The sequence below is a fragment of the Leuciscus leuciscus genome, assembly GCF_965113295.1.
Source record: "Leuciscus leuciscus genome assembly, chromosome: 1".
In the NCBI taxonomy this organism is placed as follows: Eukaryota; Metazoa; Chordata; class Actinopteri; order Cypriniformes; family Leuciscidae; genus Leuciscus; species Leuciscus leuciscus.
Genome location: NC_138725.1, coordinates 38,376,087 through 38,386,900, shown reverse-complemented (window position 1 = coordinate 38,386,900; position 10,814 = coordinate 38,376,087). Strand labels below are relative to the sequence as shown.

At 36.9% G+C, this 10,814-nt stretch overlaps 1 protein-coding gene across 1 annotated transcript; it reads right to left on the bottom strand.

Annotated features, from left to right (window-relative positions):
- Positions 1-563: 563 nt before the first annotated feature.
- Positions 564-10,272, bottom strand: mrps7 (mitochondrial ribosomal protein S7). The gene is made up of 5 exons (XM_082182250.1): positions 10,127-10,272; positions 9,708-9,893; positions 9,352-9,415; positions 9,089-9,256; positions 564-1,282 (listed from the first exon to the last, which is right to left on the bottom strand). The coding sequence occupies exons 1-5, from the start codon at positions 10,168-10,170 to the stop codon at positions 1,061-1,063; spliced, it is 684 nt and encodes a 227-aa protein (XP_082038376.1). The 5' UTR covers positions 10,171-10,272; the 3' UTR covers positions 564-1,060.
- Between the last annotated feature and the right edge of the window lie 542 nt (positions 10,273-10,814).

Genomic DNA, 10,814 nt, shown 5'->3' with positions numbered 1-10,814 from the left:
CTGTAAAGTCTCCTTCAGCACATCCCAAAGACACTCAATGAGTTTAAGCCGATTCATGTGTGAGAATGATTCTTCAAGCTCCTCACAACCATTATTTCACAGTTTGAGCCTAATGAATCTTGATATCGTCCTACTGGAATATGGCCATGATGTGTCTTCATACATGGTTGTTTAAGAAATGAAAAGCAACACACTCCATAAATTAGGGTTAGAAGAACTGTTGCCAAACATATAACATGCAAGAAACATAATAATCACTGCAATAATGATCCATTCGATTCACAGATGAGGCTTAAGCAGTAACAGACTAAAATGCATGTTTGATCTGTATTGACTGAAAGAAACTTGCACTGACATTTCTTAAAATATGTCAGTGCCATTGTTTTGTCTCAAGATGCACACCAGTAATGTTTACATGTTTTAATAAGGCACGTTTTTAAATGGCCTTATTGAATTTAGGCTTAATCCTGGTTTAATCTAAGCCCTGTCTGTGAAACCAGGCCTCAGTCTCTTAAGAATTTTCCTATTTAAACAAGTGCTTATGAAGGAATAAAGTGTTGCAGTTAGTTTGCACAGTTACAATAATATTTTTATTTTGCATAATTTCAATCTGATGAAGATCCACTGGATTGAAATGTTAACATCAAGTCAGATGATATGGCGAAAAAAAAAAGTTGCATTTGAAAGTATAAAAATAAGCTCCTGTTCAGCTGTTTTGGGGCTTTTGCAGATTAGACGATAACTTTAAGTTGTCTTTACGCCACTTCAACACGTTAAAATAAAGAATTAAACATTTTGTGCACACTGAAATCTCACAAACGTGTAATGAGATGTCTAAGATTTGTTTTGCAGTCGTTCACACTGTTCAACACTTGTGAAGAATTACAGGTCAAAAATGTAAATGTGACTTTTATAGCTTACTTTGTTTACTTTCATTCAAAGACAATCTGTATTTATGAGTCAAGATGACAGATTTTCTCATGTCCTTTTTCTCCGAGTGAAACTCATCCAAACTCCTGATGCTGTCAGTCCTAAACGATGTAGTCCAGATGTGCGGTCTCTACCACCAGCGGTAGTGTGCGTATGCCCTGTTGGCTTCGGCCATCTTGTGAAGGTCATGTTTGCGCTTCACTACATTTCCCTCATTAGTGAAGGCGGCCAGCAGCTCCTGCGAGAGTTTCTCGTACATGTGTGTGCGACGGTGCTTGTTGTCTCTGCATTCTGTGATCAACCACTTCATGGCCAGAAAACGCCGGCGATTATCCGTGAGAGGGACGGGAACCTGCAAGAACAATCACAGAGAGTGAGATTCAGTATTTGATCTGAGTTTTGATGTGATTCCTAGAGCTGGACAACATTGTACATTGTATGTAAAAAATCAGAATGGACTTTCTGCATAACATCCGCTTTTGTGGTTGATCTAGTAAATGATGATAGTTTTCACTTCTTGGATGAATTATCCCTTTAAATTTATTCATACAATTCTATTCAGAAAGATGCAAAATACTGCATAAAATCCATGTACTATAAATCACTCTGGATAAAATGGTACATATATCAGTTTTCAAAAATGTTAAAGATATATATTAGGGCTGGGTGATATATCGCATCACATTGTTATGCGCATCTCGTCAGTAAAGCCGGTTCCTTGATTAGTAGTAAATCGCCATCACCTGCTTTCAGATGGAGCGGCATTTACTACAAAGAGCCGTAGTTAACTGACAAGCTGAGCCATATCGCATTAATATCGCGGACGTATGGCCAGCGATAATTAATGCGATATGGCTCAGCTTGTCAGTTAACTACGGCTCTTTGTACACAGCAAAAACTCCAGTGTTAAATTAACACTCCTGGGAGTGTATATGAGTCCACACTCAAGAGTGTTGAAGTTAATAATTAAGTGATTAATTGAGTGATGATTGATCATTATTGAAGACACCTGATGTTAACAAGCAGAATCACTGAAGGAGAAAATCTCAAATTGTAAGCCACCGTAATGGAGAATAGTGTTTGCTTTAGTTGGGCTCTTGACCCTTATATTATTAACTTTAGATTTTGTTTGGCTGCTGTATCTGAGTTATAACTGCCAGATGAACAAAGAAAAAAAGTGATCTGATGGTGTTGGTTATATTATGACAATCATCATTTGAACTTTATGTTTTTGACTTATGTTGTTGGTTACAGCATAACTGTGATTCTGCATAAATATCCAGAATTTTAGATATAATATTTAAAGGATTTCTTAAAAGTTGTTTTAAAAAAAAAAACGAGCAGAATAATCAGTTAGGAAAAGTAAATTACATAGACAATTCAGATCATAATTTATTCATACCGCAATGCATGATGGGAGCCATTAATGAGTTGTGATTGGTGGCAGCCACTGCAACATGCTTTATTATTGTCACCATTGTTGAGATTCACAGGCTGATTATTGATGTCTGTGTTTCTAAATAAATTAATTTGAAAGTGTTTTGATCAGAACAAGGTTTATTAAATATTTTGGATTATAAGAAAAATGCTGATAATCATGTGCTGTAGAGTCACAGAGCTGCTGCTAACTAGTTAAACCAAACTATCACAATAAGCTTCATTTTTCAGATCACAGCATGATTATGTCAAAACATAATCAACTTTTCTTTGTTCTTCTGACTGTTATAAATCAATAACAGCAGACAAACTAAATTTAAAGATATTGTATAAGGGTCAAGAGCCCAACTAAAGCAAACACTGATCGCCATAACGGTGGCTTACAATTTGTGATTTTCTCCTTCAGTGATTCTGCTTGTTAACGTCTTCAATAATGCTCAATCACTAAATTAATCACTTAATTATCTCATTAACTTCAACACTCTTGAGTGTGGACTCATATACACTCCCAGGAGTGTTCATTTAACACTGGAGTTTTTGCTGTGTAGTAAATGCCTCCATCTGAAAGCAGGTGATGGTGATTTACTACTAATCAAGGAACCGGCTTTACTGACGAGATGCGCATAACAATATCATGCGATATCGCCCAGCCCTAATATATATTGTCGAAAACATGTTGCACATTCTATTCATCATAATTTTGTGCATTTCTGTTGCCATCATTTTTGTTAAATAAATACAATTAAATATTCAGTCACATTTCTCAAGATCATTTTATCAATGTTGGCCATTTAACAACCTATAAGGGCGCTTTCACACTTGGTTCGATTGCCTGTTCCGAACCCGAGTTCGATTGCTCCCCCCTCCCCCTGCCCCCGATGGACTATGTTCACATTATTATTTGTATCCGAACCGTGGTACGCTTGCATCATCAAGCTGCAGCTGGCGCGTACTCGTGTTGCTTGGTAACCGCTATGAAAAGGCGTCAAAATGGATAGTATTGCTCGCTTCACATTTGTTCTTCTTTTTTTGAACCTTTGGTTTTGTTTTCAAAGAAAAGATACAGAAACACACTTGCGTCTGTCTGCCGCAAAAGTATTAAAACCGTTCCAAAGACAGCGGGATGTCCGCCAAAGACATTTTTTGTGGAGGCAAGCCAAGCAGAAATCATCTCTCTGCTTGCAGTGCGTCAATCCCGCTTTTCGTCAAGGTAAGCGTATAGACCCTTTTACAGTTGTTAAACACACACGCACGCAGGCACGCACCACATTATACGTCATCAATAGCGGTTCACTTCCGCGATTTGGTACGATTCCGTTCATATCAGCAGCGAACCGTACCCGAGTTCACATGAACCGTACCCCAGACCACCTTTTTAAGCGGACTCGAGTACGGTTCGCGGGTGCGCACCTGAGTTCGGAAAACAGCGTTCACATCATCCAAACGAACCGAACTATGACATCATTCGAACCCGGGTGCGCACCAAAAGTGCTAGTGTGAAAGCGCCCTAAGTGAACACTAATTCTGATTTGAACTGAGAATTGTAGATCTACAACACCTGGGGCCTCGAGTATAAAACTTTTCATCCTAAAAGCATGTGTACGCCAGAAGACCAGAACTTGCACAATATTCCCTTAACTATATATGACACTTACAACGCCTAGTTTTACTAAGCAAAACGTCATCTGCATATCATTTCCATATGCATATTTCCATCCATGTGACCGTGTTTAAAGATACAAGACATTAGGAACATATGACTATAAATGCTATTTGTGCCATCAGATTACATTTCTAAAAATCATTCAGTATCCTTGTCTTGTTTTAGAATAAATACCAAATCAAAAAGTTAAACTTTTTTTTTTTTAAATCCTACTTTTCAGAGAAAGTTTTCAGTGAAGAGTTATTCTCATTCTTTTCCACTGGCCAAATAGTATTTTTAATTGTTTTAAATAGTCTTTAAACTAAAATTTATGCAATTATGCCTATAAAGCTAACATATATATTTTAATATGTTTATACAGTATATTTTTTATGGAAACAGATATTCCTCATTGCTTTTTTGCAGTGTAAATACTAGGGATGGGACTTTTTCTCGACAAAACGACCGACATTCGACACATGCTCCACTCGACAAAAAAAAATAGAGTGTCGACATGTCGAGGTGGCGGGGCTTGTGGGATTTCCAAATTGCATTTTTTTTTTTTTTTTTTGCTTTTAATTTATTACATTTCCTATTCAAATACACATCATAAAGTGCCACTTTTCCCATAATGAAATGAATGAATGAAATAAAACATTTTAAATAAAACAATCAATTTTTTCTAAATGGGATCGCCACTTGACCGTTGACCCCACTTGACCCTGTGTGTGTGTTTGTGTGACAGGCGACAGAGTCAACATGGCGGCAGCGGCAAATAACAGGAGCAAGGTGTGGGGGAGTTTTAGCAAAATTAATGATAAGATAGTGAGGTGCAAATTGTGCGGCAAAGATTATGCGTTCCACACATCCACGTCAGGGATGCCAGCGGAAAGAGTGTTTTCAGCCCCGGGACTGGTCGTGAGTAGAATTTTGAAACCGTCAAACCGCCTCCCTATTTTACCGGGGTATATGGTATTACTTTTTCTTTTCGTTTTGAATTGTTTCGTTTAAAGAAATTGACGATCGGCATCTGAACGCTATAGAGAGACATGCACATCATGGATTACTTGGCCTAATCAGTGAGTAGCCTATTTCTTTCGTTTTGAATTGTTTCGTTTAAAGAAACTGACGATCGCCATCTCCGTATGAACGCGCCTAGAGAGAAATGCACATCGTGGATTACTTAGCCTAATCAGTGAGTAGCCTATTTCTTTCGTTTTGAATTGTTTCGTTTAAAGAAATTGACGATCGCCATCTCCGTATGAACGCGCCTAGAGAGAAATGCACATCATTGATTAATCAGACTATATTTCTTTTCGTTTTGAATGGTTTCGTTTACTGAAATTGACGATCGCATCTCCGTATGAACGCACCTAGAGAGAAATGCACATTAGGGCTGAACGATTAATTGCATTTGCGATAATATCGCGATGTGATGAAATGCGATTTTTTAAACCGCAAAGCTGCGATTATAGTCTGGTCACGTGACACGCGAGAGTAAACCTGTCTGTATTGCAGATGAAGCATCAACGTGGCACGCGACACATATAGACCTGGCTACAGGAAATAACAGTTTATGTTTAATTTATGTGATATTGTGTTATAGATTCTCTCCAACGATTCTGTATTGTATATGTCTGAGCTTAGTTTTAAACACAGACGTGTACGACGCGCGTGCTTTATAAACAACCATATTCTGCTTGCTTCTAATTCCTCTGTCTCTCTCTCTCTCACACACACACACGACACCATTTGAACCTTACGAGAAATAATCTTTAATAAAGTTCGGAAAAGTTGAAGCGAGTTACAAGGACATTCGCGGGCTTCATTGCGCAAGATATGAGATACGCGCGGTCTGCGTGATGTTACTTCAGTAGTGCGCGCTCGCCCGCCGGTATTTTACTTACAAATGTTCTACGAAGGCATCATATGTCTTGGAGTGCAGTTGGCTTATTAAAAATATGAAAATCACCGACAGAAGGTCCTTTCAATTTCAAATACTCACGTGCGCTTTGCGAAGAGCGTTTGAGCATGCGGCTGTGAGCGAGTCTACGTGGTTAAATGTAGGCTACGTTTGCATCTCAAAATGCTTTTAATGACACGAATTTACCAGTAATGTGACACAGTCAGTTATTAAACAAACAGGACAAACCACATCTTATAATTTCAAAAGAGATGAACACGTTCAGACAGCCTACTTAAATACTGAAAGCACTCTTTGTTTATTGCTTGTAATATTTTTTTCCCTCTTTGTTATTTGTTTTGAAGCTATATTTGTTAAAATTATTAACATGTAATTGTATTAATTTAGTTTTTTAATGTGTAATTATTATAAGTAGGCCTACTTATAATTATGTAATTAAATATTTTAAGTTTTATTAATAAGATCAATTAAAAAAAAAAAAAAATGTATTGGCTCATGAGGTGCCTAAGATTCCCTTCTCTATTTTACAATGATTTATTGCTTGTTTTTGTTGAATAATAGAAAAGATAAAGAACTTAAAAAAAATCGCATATTAAATCGCAATCGCAATATTGGTAAAAAAAAATCGCAATTAGATTATTTTCCAAAATCGTCCAGCCCTAATGCACATCGTGGATTACTTAGCCTAATCAGTGAGTAGCCTATTTCTTTCGTTTTGAATTGTTTCGTTTAAAGAAATTGATGATCGCCATCTCCGTATGAACGCGCCTAGAGAGAAATGCACATCATTGATTAATCAGACTATATTTCTTTTCGTTTTGAATGGTTTCGTTTACTGAAATTGACGATCGCATCTCCGTATGAACGCGCCTAGAGAGAAATGCACATCGTGGATTAGCCTACTTGGCCTAATCAGTGAGTAGCCTATTTCTTTCGTTTTGAATTGTTTCGTTTAAAGAAATTGACGATCGCCATCTCCGTATGAACGCGCCTAGAGAGAAATGCACACCATTGATTAATCAGACTATATTTCTTTTCGTTTTGAATTGTTTCTTTTAATGAAATTGACGATCGCATCTCTGTATGAACGAGAGAAATGCACATCATGGATTACTTAGCCTAATCAGTGAGTTGCCTATTTCTTTCGTTTTTAATTGTTTCGTTTAAAGAAATTTCAAGCTTTATTTATTTGTCATGTCTGTGAGGCATAGCCTTTTTTATGAGATTTCAATGCAAGTGACAGCGGCATGCTCATCATGTCATGATTATATTAAATCCAGGCGTTTGGTTGATGAAAATTTTATAAAAATTTAGATACAATTTATACAAAACGAAATTCGTTTTAAAGAGGCCTTTTACAAAACTAAATTTATTGAAGTGGTCAAATCGTCTGACACCCGATGCATCCCATCTTATTTGTGCTGTTCACTTTTCATAATCAACAAAGATGGAAAAAATAACATTATAATATTTTAACAAATACGAAACTTAATGCGCTTATGTATCCTGGCAGCAGTGAGTGGGCGGTTGTTTCGGAGATGCGACGTTAGAGGTGTTTACATCTCTCGCGGTATTGCCTCGTCAGTATTTACCGCCTCTCCCTTCTCATTTGGTTGGAACCAGAAATATTGCCAAACTGCAACCACACATAAGCATTTTTTAGGCAATAAATAAATTATATATATATTATAGGCTATATAAGTGCCGGTAATGACGGTATTGAAACTGATACCGGTGCTATTTTAAGATCCCGCGGTATCCGATATTACCGTAATACCGCCCAACCCTAGTGGATATGCTTCTGTTCTTAAACAAAAATTAGGCCTAAATGGTAAGATACCTATTGGTATATTTTATTTTCACTGCTGATTTGTTATGTTGAGTTGATGGTATTATGCTGCCTCCTTTTCTGTGGTTTAAAAAAAAATGGGCACGCTGTTTTCAATTTTAATTGTTGCTTATTTTCACATTTGATAAGCATGTTAATGTTATATAATGATAATATAGAGTGTTATTTTTTTTCATTCGGAAAACTATCTTGTTTAGGCTACATGCACAGAGCTAATTAACTAATGGACAGGCCGTTTTATTTCGGTAAATTCCGAACGGCAAAAAGTAGCCTACGTCTTATGTGTTTGTGAGGCTGTTGAATAAACATTTTAAATTAGCCTACTCTCTCTCTCGTTTTTATTATTACCGCTTCAATGGTCAAAATTTGACACTAGAGCCATGTTTTTGAGACTAGAATAAACTAGTACAACAATGTAGAATATTTTCCACCCTCCGCATTGCTGCTGCTCTTTAAAAAAAAAAGAAAAAAAAAGGCAGACAATCCGACAAAAAGTCGACACATGGGCCTCGACAGTCGATTTCCCAAATCCCGTGTCGTTCCCATCCCTAGTAAATACTATTGTCTGACTCAGTGCACCACTGACAAAACATTTTTTAGAAAATGTGCAAATCTCACCATTTCCTTCAAATTCTATCCTTCAAATACAGTGGTATTTTTCATAATGTTGTGAAGATGACAGGAGGAGTTATCATTACACCACTGTCTGCTTTAACATGACATCAGCAGCAGAGTTTGTACAGTACTGTGTCATCAGACCTTTTCAAACCGGCCAATGGACCGTTCGACCACTGGACAAATCCAGCAGTGTCCGCCATAATATCAGAGTCGCATCACTGATTATTATTCTCGCGAGACATGAGTTCTGCAATTTAGTTTAAAGAGGAATTATCATGCGTCTATAGCACTCCTCGCTGTCATTAAAACCTAGCTTGTGTTCAAAAGCAGAGCATCCACTACAAATATCTAAATTCATTTAATTTTTGCATTTAATTATGACTATGTAATTTGAGTGCTTAATTCCATTACTGAGAGTGAAATATTTAATCTAAATGTGTATCAAAATGAAAACAGAGCTTAAAATCATTCTGTTTCCTTCATTACTTTGCTCACTCCAGTAAACGAGTGCGTTCGCAAGGTCTAGATGACAGCATATTTACACTGATTACTTTTTTTAAATCCCGATATGTGCTTGGAACGCACATTTCAATGAAATGTTTATGCATAAGCAACATTTTTATACATCAAGGCCCCTGGTCATATTATCTCACAGTCATAAAGTAAAAATTCAAGCTTGTTCGCTGACCTGGTAAAACTTCCCTCCTTTCTGAACACTGGCCAGACCAATGATGGGTTTGCAGTTCTCTAGAGCCTGATGGAAGATGGCGTACGGATTACACTCCACCTCGTCTCTCTTCGCTGCAGGAGATTTGTGGTATTTCTCCACCTGTCTTCTCTTTATGGTCTCCAGCGTCTGAACAGACACAAAACAAGAAATTATGTCAACACTCATTTCAGGTAATGTACCATGGTATTTTACAAGTGTATAGAATGGGATTTCAACCAAACCTGTGTCATGATTCCTCTAGCAAGGATTTTGTTGCCATCTTGCATCATCATGTTGATGAACTTGCTGTTGCAGGAAAACAGAAAATCAACGTGATGAAGAATACACACAGTAGGGTCCAAAAACATGAAAGCTTGTTATCGCTGCGACTTTTTATTCTGTGTATTGGAAGTTTTGGAACCACAAGTGATATAGTTTTTAAAATGTACACCATAATTCAAATAATATCAGCATAGCTTGCTTCAATTACTCAGATTTCAATGGTGGCCTCAGACTTTTGGACCCCACTGTGTTTATATACAGGTCTTAAAGCTATAGTAACATTTAAAGTTGTTCGTTAAGCTCTTTTGGTTTGTACCTTATCAAAGGGTCGCTGAAAGCAGAGCTGGTGTCGCTCGACAACGCTGCTTTTATCGGACTCACTGTTTTCAGTTCCTGCAGCTCTTTCTCTTCAACACTGAGCTCTGACTCTGGAACAGCATCTTTACTGGGATCAGGATCCAGATAGTATGGATTATACCGACTCCATCTCACGAAACACACACTGAGAAAACATAATAGACATAATATCAGCCGATATAACACAGAGAAAAATCAGTACAAAAAGCAGCGTTGGTTTAGAAACAGATTTAAGCACATGGTTCAGTTTGCGAAGAACAGCATGAAATCATCGATGAATCATACAAAGTATGAATTACAGAGCAACGTCGATGTGATTTAGACCTTATTTCGGACATTCATTGTACAAAATAAATAAATAAAAGTAGTAAAATGTACCTCGGTGTCCAAGGTTTCAGTAAATATCTGACGGAGGCTGCCATCTTTAGAAAGATGTCATGAGTTTGTCTCAGATCAGCTTGAGCAACACAACATCTGAACTTCACAGTTAGAGGATAAATAGAAACACAGATCTCAGATCAGCGGTTCAACTCACTCTGACGCGACCGTGAAAGGACCTCAAATGGAGAACGCGACCTAAGATATTGCCTGTGTAAAATAATACTACAAAATATGTGTTTTAAAATTTTAAAAGTCTAGCATTTTTACCTTTATAGTATTTCATATACGTTGTTTTTGTTTTTTTGCTCAGTAGACTAAATAGACTGAAAATAGGCACCTTAGTGAGTTTCCTGTCGGCTAAATGTGTTTGTGCTGCCCCCAAGCGTCGCAGATAAATCAAGAAAATAAAGCAATCATTTACACAAGGTTCAAGTCTGAATGATGTTTAATTCTGTCTAGTATAAAAAAATACAAAAATACACAAAAAACATTACATGATTTTTAGATGAAGAGATTGATGGGTGATTACAGGGTGTAATAATTTATTATTAATCCAACTGCTCTTTGTGACTGATAAATTAAATATGGGTATATTATATAGTTTTTATATAGGCCTATGTTTGTAAAATATCAATGTCTAAATTTGAAAAATGGATATCTCCAGTTACTCATGTAACGGTTAAGA